Source organism: Vicugna pacos, chromosome 23 (assembly GCF_048564905.1).
Source record: "Vicugna pacos chromosome 23, VicPac4, whole genome shotgun sequence".
Lineage (NCBI taxonomy): Eukaryota > Metazoa > Chordata > Mammalia > Artiodactyla > Camelidae > Vicugna > Vicugna pacos.
The window spans coordinates 28,668,031-28,684,599 of NC_133009.1; the positions used below are offsets into that span (position 1 = coordinate 28,668,031).

Genomic DNA, 16,569 nt, shown 5'->3' on the forward strand with positions numbered 1-16,569 from the left:
AGCCACATCACCTGGTGATTTGTAAATCTCTACTCAAATATAATCTCCTCTCACCACCCCACCTAAAATAGCAGCTTTGCCCGCCCCTCCCCCCTTATCACTCCCATTCCTTCTATCAGAAATACTTCTTATTTGCTAAGAGAGTAGATCTTAATTGTTCTCATCACACATACATACACACACACACACAAAGGGTAATGGTGAGGTGTCAGACGTGTTAATTAACTTAGTTGTGATCATCACTTCACAACATATATCTCTGTCAAATCACATTGCACACCTTAAATATATACAATTTTATTTGTCAATTAACTTCAGTAAATCTAGGGGGAAAAAAAACTACTCATAAAAAAATGAAAAAGAAAAGGTGCTTTTTTTGGTCTGTTGTCTCTCTTTCCTTTATAGAATTGTCTTAATTTGATCATTACTATATCCCCAGAGCATGAATAGTGCCTGGCATACAAGTGCTTGCCTTTTAATTATTTGCTGACTTAATAGACTGTATTTTTATATATATATATTTTATATAGATTATATGTAATTAACTCATGTTATATATCATATAATAATATAACTATATAAATAATATTAAATTTATATATTTTATAGTATTATGTGTATTATATAACATATAATTATATAATAACATTTCTAATGCTGTAGTTACATTATTATGTGTTAAATGTATATAGGTGCACATATGTAAAATACTCATTTTGATGGAGATACTGGGAAATGGACCATTCATACCTTGTTGTAGAAATGTGAATAAACACAGCTTTCTGGGAAGCAGTCTGCCAACTTATATCTGAAATGGTAACATTCATCCCTGTTGACCCAATAATTCCAAAAAGCAAACTAAAAGGTGCATTTACTAGGATAGTCAGGATATTATTCATAATAGTGAAAAGGATATCATTCTATATCAATCAATATCAGCTTTAAGTGAATGCTCTACATTTATAAAAATCTTATCTGCAATTATTTTGAAAAGTCATGTTATCAAAGACTATGTAATGGCATAGGGAGTTTTCACCACACGTTGTCAAGCAAACAAAGTTTACAAAATAATATCTTAAAAATATTCAGCATAAGCATTTGAATTGTATATTATATATATTTTTAATTATATATATAGAGAGAAGAAAGACCTGGGAGAGTCTATAATAGTATAACAACAGCTATCTCCGGGTGGTGTAATTATAGATAAATGTTTTCTTCATTTGCTTGGTAATTTTCTAATTTTCTATCATGAACATATGTTATTTTACGCTAGATGAATGCATGCTTCTAAAAGGGGGCTCTGTTTCGTTCTGCAAGAACTAAATTTTAGCATTTGTGTAGTATTTATTTGATGAGCAATACTGAATTCTGAAAACTTGTAAAATGCTCCGGAGTTTACAAAAAGAAAGGAACAAGATCTGTTCTCTCAAGCAGTTTACATGACCATGACTTTGGTGTACTTTGGAGAAAAGCCATGTCTAGACTTAAAAACTCAGCACAGTGTTGAGAGATGAATTATGGTCTCGGAAACAAAAGACACAGGTGGGAAACTACAGGATGCCATATGCTAGTCATGTACTCCAGACGTGTTGCTTAACTTTTCTGACCTCAGTTTTCACATCTGTGAAACAGGGACATTGAGCGAAATCGGTGCTAAAATGAGTGTATTATAGAGTGGAATTTCAGATCTAATTTGGTTTTTGCTGGGTTAGTTGTCTCCAAGCAATTAATCTATTTTATGTTGAAAAAATGACTCATTTTCAGATAATTGGGCCTTTATTTGTAAATGGGAGTAGAACCTGGATCCTAACAGTTGTTAGGGTCATAGGGGAAAGATTTCTTTCTGTAGCTCTTTCTTCCTGCCAGCTCATCCATCATCCACTTATTTGTCCATCCATCCATTTTTATGGGACATCTTCCATATACAAAGCCCTGTACTGGAGACCACAGTACTTAAACACTTTACTTCTTTAATAACATTCCTCTGAGATTCTATGTATTGATTAAAAATTCATTGATTTGACATTTTTAGCTATCCAAAGACTGTTCTGAGTCAACTACATAGCCAATCTGCATGACACCAATGAACTCTGATATCAAGCAGGCCAACATTAAGATGCTCAGTGAGTTTTCAGCTGCATCACTTGAAGGAAGGAGAGTCAGAGTCTGCCTGTGCTCTGCCCTGGTCAGAATGCACAGGGAGTATTTAGGTACAAGGCTTGATCATTTGAAAGGGACATTATCAAACTGGAACACATCCAAATCAGATGACAAGGCTAGACTGCAGGTGGGGAATCAACTTAGATGAAGCTCGTTGGAGGGAGCAGAAATGTTTAGGAGGAAATGGGGGAATTTAGTGGAGAAGAGAACTGGTTAAAAATGCCTGAAGTTCTATCCTGTAATGATTGTGGTGGCTTGTCCTCAGAGACCAGTGTGACTCAGACCAGGTCCTAAAGAGTTCAGTGTCATTAGCATGAACAACCACTTGGACCCACTGCCCGAGATCACCCCAATTTATTCCTACTGCAGTTCAGTGCATCCCAGTTAGTTAATTATGGTACCCTGTTCCACTCTGTTCCACTCTCAGAAAGTCCCAATATGGACAAAAGAGTATATTTATCCTAAGTTTTGTAGAAATAATATAGTCTTTCATTATACCTTAGAAAGAATTACAACGAGGAGAAAAATAATGTAATGGGGCGACTTACAAAGCAGCCATTTTCCTGTCACTGGTAATGAACAGACACCTGAATATCCCTTGTCTGGGATGCTTTAGGCAAAAATCCATTACTCGGTGGGAAGTTAGACTTCGTGGCGTTTAAGCTATCTGCACTCCCAATGTAAAATGCTTTCATGATTCTATGGTCAAAGATCAATTCCATGACATACCTGTAGATAACATTTATAGTTTAAAAATGTTTCTCTCACTGGCATGAAGACCTCTCTCCATTTTGCACTTCACTGAATTTCTGTGGGCTTTGAGTAATTCCTGAGAACTAGCAAATTTGTACTAGTAGTTTCTACATGAGGTTCCTTGTGGATGAGAAGGAAATAGAGACCCTGCTGTGATAAAGAAAAAAGACCAGGGAAGTACTGTTTAAGAATATGACTGGGATAGGAAATAAATCCAGCCTTCACTAAAACTAATCTATTTCATACTGAGGTTGACTTTCTTTCCTATTTACTTAAGGTATTTAATATTTATTCTCTTTCATAAATCACCTACTATATGATATGCTGTTTTGTGTTGTAAAATTAAGAACACTGTCTTGAAACTTAACCAGTCCCAGTTTAAAAGCTGACTCTGCCAGTCACTGGTTTTGTGATTTGAGATAAAATATGTAACCTCTGAGCTTCAGATTCTTTATCTATACTGCAGAGAGATAACAGTACAATTTCAACCTGTAATTCTGAGGATTAGAAATAATTATGTTGAAGAATCTGGCGCACAGTATGTGTTCAAAAAGCTAGCTATTATGAGAGACTCTTTTGTGAACATTTAATCTGTTTTAACCTACTTGTCACTATTTAATGCTGCTCTATTTGTACATCCTTGTGCTCAAGGTTGACTGTCCATTTGTTTGCACATCTGCATATTCCTCATAATTAATATCCTTTTTAATGACATATGGTTTAGTGACTGGAAATTGAGTCTTGCCTTCTGTTTTCAATTTGTTTATGACTCAACGACTCAATATATGTGTCTGAACTTTAATTTTCCATTCTGGAAGCTAGAATTTAAAATCCTTGCTCATATGTAGCTATTTCAGAAAATGAAAGGAAAATGTGTAATCCAAGGATTTTGAATACGTGCCAGGCTATTCAGCAATGCCGCCAGGATGCATAGAGATGAAAGGCCATGTTTTCTCTTACGTCAACAGGGAAATCTAAATGAGGATGCCAGCAGCCTAATCTCTGAAGTGGGAGAGCTCTTTGGGCTGAAGTTGCATTTCAAGGGAAAGCAGGAGGAAGCATCATGTTTGCTCGGAATGAGGACAGGCGGAGGGGGCAGGAGTCCTAGGCCCTGGAATTAGGCTGAGAATGTGATTGCCCTATGTGAACTCTCTAACGATGCCCCATGACCAGGTCTCTCCACAACCTGCTTCCCTGAAAGCCATTTGGATGTGAGTTTCTAACTTCTGAAACTCCTGAATACCTTTATGCTGTGTCCACATTCTGTGTTAAGTTATTTCAGTCATGTCTTACCTATTAAATATAAAGTAGGTGGTTTAATCCCCCTTTCTATTTGTTCTGCCCTTTCCCCTCCCCCCGCAAAGAACCTTGTGCAGAGTGGCATTGGGTATCTTTTATTACAGTTTTGAATTGAATGCAAAAGACAATAGACTTCTGTGATATCTTAATGGAGAATTTTATTCCAGTGTTTTGAAATGCACACACATACACACCCTAAAACCACAGTGCAATAGAAACGAGATGGTAGGCTAGCCTGAGAAGTTGGTGGGTATGAGAAGCATATTTAATTCATTTTCTCTCTCTAAGTTTCCTCTTCAGGCCAGTATGTACTCACCGGCCACATAGGAAGAAAGCCTTTGTGTTTTGTTTTGTTTTTTCTTTTTAGAACTCCCTGTTAAGAGTTTTTAAAATCTGTATGAGCCAAGGTTTGTGGTATTCTGTTTGTTTTTTAGGGAAGAATCCACAAATATATAGCACTTAAAAGTTTAATGAAATCATACATTCAAAAAATTATACCATCCAGACGAGTCCAATCTGGGATTTAATTTATTGCCTAATGTTTTGTGTTCATTGCACCTTCCAAAAAAGGTTAAATTTGAAATTTTATTAAAAAGTCCCTTCCTTTGAATTTATGGATTGAGGTAACTGTTTTATCTAGTTGCTGTGTAGAATTAGTATTTACTGGACAAGATGTGTTGATTCAGGAGGTTGTCTGTGGAGTGCTTGCCCCGGGAGGGTCATATTAAACTTGAGAGAAGCTTTTTGAGCAACATAGCATCTTGGAGACAATATATCAAGCTGATAGGTACATGGCTCTTGTGTTAAGAAACCAGGGGTGAAATTATAGCTGGTTTCCACTTATTGCTTTGATGCTAAGGACCCTCAGAGGAATAGGTCTAGGATAAAAGGGGTTAACCAAAGGGGAAAAAAGGTTTCCAGAATTCAGTGTTACTAAGAGCATGTAGAATGAATAGTTCTATGTCAATCATTTAAGATGACCACTCTGGAAATATTTTGGGATTTTGTATAATCATAGTGTGACCAATTTAATGGAGCACATTTTTTTGTTATCACCCCCCCAAAAAAAGGCAAGATACTTTATTATTATGAGGAAGCATCTTTGGGGCTTTCCTTTTTTGTTAACCACACAGTAATACAGCTTTTTAACACTGAAGTTTTGGTATAAATATTTAAAACTCTAATTTTTTTTCATGTTGATAACTTAGCATGAAATGCAGATTCAGAATTTGGATTGGCAGGGATGTTATATTCCCTGACAGAAAAATTAGACAAAAAACAGTCAAATAAGGTACAGTTTTATATGTTCTACATTATATGCAATTTGCACTTTACTTTTTGCCAGGGCTTTTTTTTTAAAATGTGTGCATTTGTTATAAATCAATTAAAGAATATATATCAAATAAGAAATCATCATTGTTATAACCAATCATGTTTGCAGATAAAAATATCAATTTAAAAATCTTTAGCAACGAATGCCCTTCAAACCAAAGATTTATAGTTAAGTTACTGAGTATCTGGCCCTGGACAGGACAGTCTCATTGTATTTCCTAGGTATGTTCCGTTTCTACAACCTGAGACAATGACCTCATACCATTTCTTCTCTCTTCAGGCATCCAGTTCACTCTTACGCTTTGGCTCAGTTCAGGAGCAGGTGCCTTTGCTTTTATTTTGCTCCCTGAGAAAACAGAAGTCATCCGAAGAGATCTTTGCTGTTTTCTCATCACTACATCTACCTCACTCTGCTCTGCAGCCTGGTCTGCATTCACTTCTGCACCACGGTGGACTGTCCCTGCTCTGTCCCACAGCCAGTGTGCACCAGCTCTCATGCCCTGGCTCCCTGCCTGCACACCCGCACGCGCACACACAAGGGGTTTGCTCTGGTGATTAAGTATATTTCCTTCTCTTATGTTATCTTTTCCCCCAGTCTCTTCTGGATCATTCCAAGAAGTATACAAATGCTGCGACCTCCCCCAGTTTTTAGAAAACTTTCCTCAGATACCTTAAGCTTGGCCAAGTGCTGCCTCGTTGTCTCCTCCCCTTTAGACCAGGACCCCTCAGTAGTCTCTAGGCTCACTCTGTCCTCTCATCCCCTTCCCTCTCATGTCTCTTCTTGGGCTTTCCAGAGTCAGACTGCCTCGCCCACCCTGCACTGTGCCTGTTCTTGGCAAGGTCACGTCCACTTGGCCAAATGCATAGCTTAACTCTTAGTCTTCGCCTTCCTTAAATTCAGCACATTTGACAGAATCGATCGGTCCTTCCTTTGGGAGATGCTCTCTTTTCTTGGCTCTCAGGATGCACCTTTTCATAGCTTCTCTCCTACCTCACTGATCACTCCTGTAAGTCCCCTCTGTTGCAAGGCCTCCTCCACCCTCTACCTCAGAATTTTAGTGCATCCAGGCATCAGTGCTCAGACCTCTTCCGCACTCACTATATCTACGCCCACCATTTAGTTCATTGCATCAAGCCTCAGCCATTAAATACCATATACATCAATCCGCCATTCCTACCCAGACCCATATCTGTAATCCATCTTTGGTGTAGCCACTAAAGTTGGGTAATATACCTCTTACATGTGATATGGACAAAAGAGAACTCTTTTTTGTTGTTCTGTTTGTTTGTTTTAGGGGTGGTGATTAGGTTTATTTATTTATTTTTATATTTGATGGAGGCACTGGGGATTGAACCCAGGTCTTCGTGCATGCAAAGCATGCACTCTACCACTATACTCTCCCGCCAAAGGGAACTCCTGATCTCCCCATAACCCGTTTCTCTCCTCAGTGTTCCTCCAGGTGCCATCCACCTGGGGCCGAGCACACTGGAATCATCCTTGACGCCTTTACACGCCTCACTCAGCTGAACCGCAAAATATACCACTCTCTCCGCTGCTGTCACTGGGACCTAAGCTACTGTCTTCTGTTAGCCTGGGCAGCTACAGCAGGTGCCTCTCCTATCGCCAGCCCTGTCTCCACTCCTCCCTTCGCCCAGAGTGGCCTTTATCAGTTTAGAGTCATGGCATTCCCTTTATTAGCAATGGTTCCCAACCCCACTTAGAATGGAATCCAAAGCCCTTATTGTGACTTTTAAGGCCCAGCCCTGGGACCCCTAGGGCTGTCTGTCTAGACCCTGCCTGTCTCTCCAGCCACTCTTCACTTTCCTCTTCTGGGTCCGTTTCAGCCACAGAGACGTCTTTTGACTGTTCCTGACGCTCAGCCAGGGCTTCCCCGTCCTCGCTGCCTTTGCCCCGACTGCCCTGTCTGGCTGGATCGCTGTTCCTCTAGACATTCTCCCGTCCACTTCCTTCTGTCACTGAGGGCTCTGCTTAAGGTCACCGAATCCCACGTGCTCTTCCTGTGGCTCTCCTAGCTATGGGAATAGTTGTGTGATAACCAAAATGCACCCTCCTTTTCATGTCTCTTCGTTTCCCCTGCTTTACTTGTCACCTGAGCGCTTACCGCCATCTGGTAGGATCTTCGTTGTCTGCTCGCTGCGTTCTCCCTCCGTTCCCGGAAGTTCCACAGGGTCAGGCGCCACGGCTGTCTCGCTCAGTGCTGTCATCCCTTCACACAAAGAACACTCCTTGCACAGAGGAGAGGCTCAGTAGGTGTTTACTAAAGGAATTTGTGAGTTATTGGTGAACTCGGAACCCTTACTACAGGCCAATGAGACATGGGATCTCGTTCTTCCATTCTCAGCACTGGCCATTCCGCAGCCTCGTGGTTCCTAGGCCGATTCTCCCGAATTGGAGAGTGGACGTCAGGTTATGTCTAAATGAAAGTTGAAAATGAACCCTGACAGTCGTTTTCCTTATTTTGATTCCTTCTCGTCCTCCACCAGTGGCCTCTACTAATCCTTGGTCATAAAGAGTTTCTAATAATCAAAATGTTCCTAAAAATTGCATTATAATAGCACTTAAATTATGCTAAGGGAAGTTCAGGTAAGTCCAATATAGTAACAACCATAGCTAACAATTAATAATTACCAGGCCCCCGAGCAGAGTGCTTTATTTACAGTGCCTCTGATCGTCACAGCTGTTCTGCAAAAGGCAAAGGTAGTGTCCCCATTGTAAAGACAAGAAACCAGCTCAGAGTTGTCTGGTGATTTTCCTAAAGCCGCAGAGTTGGGCTGAATTTGGTTTTGAGTTTCTGACTATCTTTGGAATACACTCTGATATGACAGGTTCCTTCAGGTTATATGTGTTGGAAAAATTAATTTAATAACCGGAGCCTTCTTGCTGATTTTTTTTAATAGGACAGGCTTTAGTTTCACTCATTTCTGTTAAGCCTTCTAGAGCTATCCAAAGAGATTTCCCTGATAGGTTATACCAAGCAAGTATGATGAATTCAGGAAGAATTTGCCAGAGATTCAACCAGACTAGAAAAGGGCTCTTCCCCAACTTGCAGTGTATCTGAACAAGGGCTGTGTCATTGTGAGGAGCGGCAACCAACTGCATAAAATTCACCAGGAAAGAAGCTTAGTTTTTATATTTTTATAGGTGAGAATTAAGTCTGGAATGTGCTACTTTCAGCCAGTTATGTATATTTTTATTGTAAAGAAATACAACATTAATAAATCTTTCTCAAAAAAAAAAAAAGTCAGTTGCATCCTGAGTAGCGATGTGATTAAGGAGACAATGGGTGACATCGATGGAAGGAATTAAAGATCAGATCGGGATCTCTTTCCTATTCAGTCGCTTGCCTGTTGAGCAAAGAGTTAAATTAAAAAGGTACTTCAGTATGTGCTTCACTAAGTCCCCTCCGTGTTTTCCATTAGACAAACAGAAGTACCGGTGGGGATGTGCTGCGTGTTCATTTGTCTTGCTGTTGGGGGCTGCCTCATAAGGACGGCAGTACTAATGTAATTGTGTTGAAATGAACAATAAGGAAGTAGAGTAGTTCAGGAATGAAAATGTTAAATTAAATGGACCATGTTTAACATTGTTGTCGATCCCGAGGAACAGTTTTTCCAGTATACGGAGCATTTCGATTCCATCCAGCATATGTTCTCCACGGTTTTCTCTGCTCTAATTCATCTGTGTTTTTCGACAGCTCCAGATGGCGTGCTGCCTCCGAGGCTTTCATCTGCCGCTCCAACCAGTCTTCAGGTTGTCTGGTCTACACCAGCTCGTAACAGCGCTCCCAGCTCTCCCAGATACCAGCTCCAGATGAGGCCTGGCGGCTCCAGCCGTGGGCTTCAAGAGTGAGCATTCTACCCCGTCCGCCCTCCTGACCGTCACCCGGGTTGTACAGCGTAGACGTGAACTCACTGTGTCTGAAATTGCTGAACAGTCGCAGGGCAGTTCTCTTTTGCAACAAGTAAAGCCCCCCTTTTGAAAGTGAGGACCCCTCCCCTGACAAAGCAACATCCTGGAAGATAATTATCTGCTTTGCAGAAATAACTATTTTTATTTTTATATAGCATCAAAATAAGATGTCTTCACCCTTAACTTTTCATAAGCACTTAGATTGCCAAAAGCAGGCATACATCCGAACCCCATAAAGCCTGCTGACTACGGCTACAAAATTATGAAATTTATTCTACAAATTCCATGGGGCAGCCATTCTCAATACTAAACAAAAGTTTATTCAATACTACTAGGATCTACATCTCATATAAATGCAATAATACAAACCCTTCGCCCAATGGCTACTTATTTTAAAAGAGATATCATGTGATGACAGAAAATTGGAGTACTGAAAGGTATACTGACATCCCCTGAAAATTCTTTTTGTTAATTTTTTTAAATTTTTAAAAATTCAAAAAAAATTTAAATTTATTTTTATCGAAGTATAGTTGATTTACAGTGTCATGTTGGTTTTAGGTATCCCTGAAAATTCTTTACAATAAGATTTTATTTGTTTTTTACTTCTTCAAGTGTCTAAAGCAGCCTAATTTTAACGTTTCTTTCAAATATAGATTATTTTCCAATCCTTCTGCATCGTTAAGCTACGAAGTGAGAGATCTCCAACCGTACACGGAATATGAGTTTCGGGTGGTTGCGTCCAATGGATTTGGCAGTGCTCATAGCTCTTGGATTCCATTCATGACCGCCGAGGACAGTAAGTGGTCTGAACAACACACAGCCAAATGTCCTCTCCACTAGGAAGTCTTCAAGCCTTCAGTTTTTCCAGAACAAAGAAATGAGCCTCCTCTATTTTCTTGGTGTTTGGTGACAGTAAGCTTTACCAGAACCAGAGTCGTCAGAGTCTCCAGAAAGGAAAATGTGGGCTTGGAGGGTTGGAGGGTTAGGCCGAGAGGCAGGAAGAGGTAACTCACTATAAATTATGACATGGCCCCATTCAGTCCTTTAGGGGACATCTAAGTGTCCTGAAAGAGAAAGGGTATCCTCTTATACTTTGTGACCGAATGTTATAAGTGTTCTCTGCAGAAGAACATAAGATACAAAGCTTCCTTTATCAGGATGCTTAGAGCATCATTACACCTTTTTCTGGAAACGGATTCCATTGTCCTTTCCTCATACCTGAAAGACAACCCCCAGAACAGAGGAGTGTAATCTGACGGCAGTGATCCTGCGTCTGTACAGAGTAGATTGCGATTGTTTGATTCAACAAATACAGAGAATTTTCTAGTTTTTCACAGAAGAGTTATGTTTGCATATATATGTTTTTACTAGAACATATGTCAAAAATAAATACATGACTGTAATACTTAGTTTTGTACAAATTGCCTCTAAAAAAGTGTACGTATGGAAGTACAACGTTTTTAGAAAAGTCAGAAATTAAATCAAGCTGCACAGAGTGAAGGAGGACATTGTATCTTTGAACAGTGAGGTTTTTAGGGTTAATCTTGTCAAGTCTTTTCATCAGAGGCTTCTTAGAGGATGTTGCTCTGTTGGCCAGCTGCCATTCTGGCTCTATATTCAATGAGGACTCAAGTGACTTTCAAAAGCCTAGATATTAATCTCAAAAGGCATGGTAGTTGAAACAATATCAACTGTATATTAAACAGGTTCTTTTATGTACACAGTATCCTTAATTATCTTATTTTAGTGAGAATAAGACATCAAGTGAGATTGAATCAGAACTGTCTACCTTGCTTAATGCTTACTTTATTTTTTTAAAAAAAGCCATTATGAGCAATAATACATAATACTTCATCCATTTCTCCCAATTCATAATTACTCCCAGGGAGCAAGTTAGGTACTTTACAAGGACACATCCAGTCCTTTTGTCTCAAGGGTACCATTTAGTAAATTATCAGCACAGTGCAATAAACGACACCCAAGGTCCAGAAAGCATTAATGCACCTACACCCCTTTTAGGGAGAACGTTACGTGCACTCTGGGGAATCTGACAACGTGAACACCAACTGTATACAGATTTATGAACGAGAGAGCTTACGCTCAGAACAGACTTTTGAAGAAGCATTTTTTAAGGAAAAAAACAGCTGAAAACAGATTTTTAATCTCCTTCTTACATATAACATGCTTGGTGGCGCTCAATAAAGGTTAACTAAAAATAATGATTCAGCCCACTGCAGAGGTGGAACGCCTGTAGAACGCCACAGTGGAAGAGGAGCAAACTGCCTCCTTTGTTTGACAGTCACAACTTCTGTTTCCGCAGAGAAGAGGGCAACACTTGGATTTCCCCAGCGGTGATCCTTATTGAACAGGGTTGAGCACACTTATCTCCGGCCTCAGCTTACCATGAAACAAGACTTACACACTTAGTGAAGTTAGAGTTTTCAGGCACAGAGCTACTGCCTTTTTTGTGATGTTTAGGGCTAGGGTTTGAAGTGAATAGTGTTAACCCTTCATCTTCCTTCATTAAGGATTAGTAACACTTTGTTATACAGATTAACTCACAACACCCAGTCATCGTTTTCATGGAAATCCTTTCCCTGAAATGGTTGACATCTTCCTCCCTCTGCTTCACCTGCAGACTGTGAAGTCAGACACATCAGCAAAGGGCCAAAGGCTGGGTGTTTGCCCCTCCAATTTAAGTTACTGGCACTTGCTCACCCCTGTGACTTGATGACAGTGTCCTATATATTTGGGGTGTCATTGGAGATGGATGCCAGCTCTGAAGGGATGTGCAATTGTGTTGACAAAGACTGAGTGATTGGCACTGGGTACAAGCAGTTTTTCTGTCAAGGCTTCAAAGCTTTGCTTATAAAACCACCCAGGCTGACAGCTCCGTGCCAGAGTCACACTTGATACTTGATCCTGACCAGCACCTCCCCTTCACCAAAGTGTAATTCCCAAAGTAGACATTCCACATACCACCTTAGAAAATGAACCAGAGAAGTCACCTCCTGCCCACATTTAAATTTCAGACCGTCAATAGGTGCCTTTCTGCAGCAGCCAAAGCCTCAAAACTTTCGGGTGCCCCCCAAAAAAGTCACCAATAGCAGTATTTTTAATGTGATGCAGTGGAGAGCGTGATTTTCATCAAGACTGTGACACGGCTGGAGACACTTAGGCAGGAAATGAACTCTGGCCCAAGAAACAAATGCTTGGGTGTAAAGAGAAGTTCTTGTGGACAGAGAAAAAGGCTATGAGGAATTTTAATAGATTTTTTTCCCCAAATAATTTATCATTTACATCACTGTGCTACTGATCTCCAGTTCCATGCATTTTTAAAAAATCTAGTGTGCTGATGCCAAATAATAATAATGCCCATTTCCTATGAATATTTTAAATCCTGTTAAACTTGTGTTGATAAAGGATGTTTGTTCCAGCCAACTTGGTCAGTATAGTGTTCGACTGTTTACAACCAGGTAAATACAAACAACACATGATTTTTTTGTTGTTAACATGCTGTTGGCAATCCAAGCACCTATGCATGTCTGTGGCTTGTAAAAATGCACTAAGGTCGTATTAGACTGGGGAGCATGTGATTGATAGCATGAAGACACTTAGCGCTCCATTGAAATTTTTGCTATCTTTTCATTAGAAATAATTATCACTCTGGAGTATATTATTATTCCCTCTCTCTCAATGTGTTTACAGTTCTTTTCCAGGCAGTGTATGTATGTAGAAATGGTAGCTGGCTGGAAGGGATACTTTCTTCCAACTTTAGCTTAAATGGGCGATGCTCTTTTGCCTTATTAAAATCCTGCCCTATGTAAAATATGAGATAACCCACTTTTCTTTAAAAATGTGGATTCCCTAGACCAATGGAAGTCAGATAATCTGTTTTTCAGCTAACAAAATTGAAATATGGAGTATCTCTTTATTTCATTTTTTAACAACAAACATATGTTGTATACACAAGCCATTTGAGAAACCTTATGAAAATGAGTTCTTTTCTAAAAATCACTTCTCTACCTCCAAACCAAAGCAAAACAAAACCAAAAAATCAAATTGCTTCTAGAACTGATCATTTAGTTGTCATATATTTTTAAAAGACTAAAAATTGAATCATTCACTAAATTTGTAGTTAGAAATCCACATTTATATTTTAGCCACTAATCAAAGAGGCATTATTATACAAAATTTGTGGACTTTGAAGTTTATTCTGTAGATTTACTCAGACAGTTTTTTCATGTTTCATCATTTTCTAACAGACTGTTCATACGTTATGACTGGAGTATGCTGAATTTAGAAAGATGTGTCTAATTACCCACACAGTGAGCTTTTAAGTACTACTAAGACACTGTATTTATTCATTGAAATCGGACTTACTGTTAGTTTTTCCACACTTACAGTTGTGCTGTGAACAAAGGATGCAGCAGTGAGGGAATCAGTGTAGTATCTGGGCCTTGCTTTAATTTTCTCATCAGCATTTTTTGAGCATTTTTCCCATTTTATTCATCTTTGAGATTCTCATAGCCATTTACAAAGCAACTGTGGTTCTTCTGCAGTAAGACGGAAGGACAGTGCAATGTTAATTGAAATCTGTATCTAACAAAATACATTTCTGCTTTCTATGTTGTCTGACAAAATTGTACTCACCCATCAAGCCCCAGCTCAAATGTCACCTCCTCTGTGAAGCCTTCCCTCCTCACTGCTACCTTAGAATTTTGGTTTGTATTTACTTATGTACCATTAATATCTCTTTCTGAATTATAACTTCTCAGGACCTAGGGTTCAGTCTTGTTTACCTTTGCATATCTGGTGCCTAGTGGAGGGTGTGATATAGAGCAGGTACCCAAAAACTGTTAGTTGAAATACTGATTAAGAAGAGTTTCATGTAAGCAAATCCATGAAAACTCCACCAAGCACCCCTTGACTAGGTATCTGCCATGTAGGAAGGACTGAAAGAGATGTGAAAGTTACAAGAATGCATAGGGCAGTTTTCTTTACTTGAAGCATCCACTGTCCAGCAAGAAAGACATCTAGTAAAACCATAGAGTATTTAGAGCCGGGAGCAGGTCCGGAGCAGGAGCTTTTCCCTCCATGTGGAGCGTCAGGAGAGCCTTCCTGGAGGGGAACCAGGAGAGGGAACAGGGAATGAGTTGTGTTTGGAGATGACCTCAGTGTCAGATTTCATCACTGGTCCAGAAGAAGACGAAAAAAGCAATTGCTATAGGTGTCCACTGACACATGGGGCCAGGAGGACGTCTTGCAAGGCTTCCTGTTCGTGGTTCCAGCCTCTGAGTATGAGGCAAGAAGGGTGAAGATGAGAGGCAAATGTAAGAGAAGGAGATTCCGGAAGTGACCCTCATTTGTTGCCTTGGTCACAGGCAGCCTGCTCGTGTCCCTATGACTCAACATGAGCTGTCTTGACCAGGGTAATGAATGTTCTAATCAGAAAGTCCTCTGCTAAAAACCATGTGCTATTTCAAAATAAAAGGGGATAAATATACAGAAAGAGAATTCCAAAAGGAAAACGTGTTTTCTTCTTATTCTCACAACCTGTAATGAGTAAAACACAGGGTCCTTGTCACACAGAGGGGAAGTAAAACTGTGAAATGAAATTTGGTCAGTTGATCAGGATACTTCTAGAGCAGGATTTTCCAAATCATTTAATAAATGTATCTGTGCCCTTAAGAGTATGTAAGTTTTAAAACTAATGTTGCATGGGAAAGATCCTATTAGTAGTGTGTTTTAGAATTTAAAGTCAGCCTGCATTTTAAGAGTGTTCCATGTGAAAGAGAAACAGAAACCTTTTTCAGTGAGGATGGCACACCTTATATCTATAGGTTTTATTTAATGAAGAAATGTGAACTTTAAGTTCAGTGGTGCTAATTGATGGTTTTGATTTTCTGTTCCAAAGATGTTTTCTTAATTGCTTTAAATATTCACCTCTGAATACTGACATGTGTATCTTCTCACACAGTGATGTGGGTCTCTGTTTTACCCCCAACAGAAGATCCATGATGCAAAGTAAATCATTTAATCTGCTGATTTTCAGAGCAAAGTGGCTCTGTTTGCAGGTCACTACTTACTTTGTTTTCTTACATTGCATGGATTCCACCCTCCAAATTCTTGCATTTCCAGAAGTTATGAAAACAAATATTTATTATTATCTTTATATTCTCATTTTTATATCCCAAGATCCAAAGCTAAAAGTGACCCACAGAAAATCCTTTGAAAGGATAGGGCTTGATGAATGGACAGTTTTCTCCACTTGGCCTCAGTCTCCCTCTTGAGCTCTTGAATTGCGTGGGGCACTTAAAACCCACTGCTCTTCCAAACTTGGAATCCCCGGCTCTTTTAGGACTTTTTTCTGCCTTCATGAATTCTCACATTAACACATGTGATTTTCTGCCCCACACTTTCAGGGAAGAATCCATAGCAATTCACTGCACAATATGCCCCAATTCTGGAAGTCAAAGCATTCTTACTCACCTTCCTCTACTGTCCCGGTCTCAGGAGAAATAGAGAAAATAGTTCCCCAGTATTGGCTCACCCCCTTGCAGACTGTGAAATAGTATTGTTTCGGAGTCAACCATCTTCTAGTCTTCAGACGGTCTTTTTGTTAAGTGATGGTGCCATGGTGCACAGCCCTTTTCTGGTTTTATCAGTGGTCGGGAAGCTGAAAGTTCATATTTGTGCCAAAATGTAGTGCCTGTTCTTGTTTTTTGTTTTGGGATAGAATTGTATACCCTCTTCATTCCAAGATTAACATTTATCTTTATTTTATTTGTCCTATTATATAAGCCTTTTATTATAAGCTGTCAAAAATCCTTTTGGGAAGTAGTTGAGGTGTAAACAGTAAATTGATAAAAGAATTCACGATTAAAGACAGGATGGAATCCATCATTCTACTCTTCTGCTAACAGTTCAGTGTGACTATCAAAGGCCACATGAACAATTAGCATGGAATATGTTGTTCTCTGTCATGATACCTCCATATATTTGCCACCTTGATTTTAATTCATTGGCAAATTTAGAGGATATTCATTTACAGAGTTAATATTACAGAAAAAGGAGTATTTAAATCAAGT

General features: G+C 39.4%; 1 protein-coding gene across 1 annotated transcript in view; it reads left to right on the plus strand.

The window, feature by feature from the left end:
- Nucleotides 1-16,569, plus strand: part of USH2A (usherin) — a 698,253-nt gene that overhangs the window by 457,139 nt on the left and 224,545 nt on the right. The window contains exons 40-41 of the mRNA XM_072948735.1: nucleotides 9,264-9,414; nucleotides 10,132-10,274. Of these exons, the coding sequence (XP_072804836.1) occupies nucleotides 9,264-9,414; nucleotides 10,132-10,274 (294 nt within the window). The remainder of the gene's footprint in view (nucleotides 1-9,263; nucleotides 9,415-10,131; nucleotides 10,275-16,569) is intronic.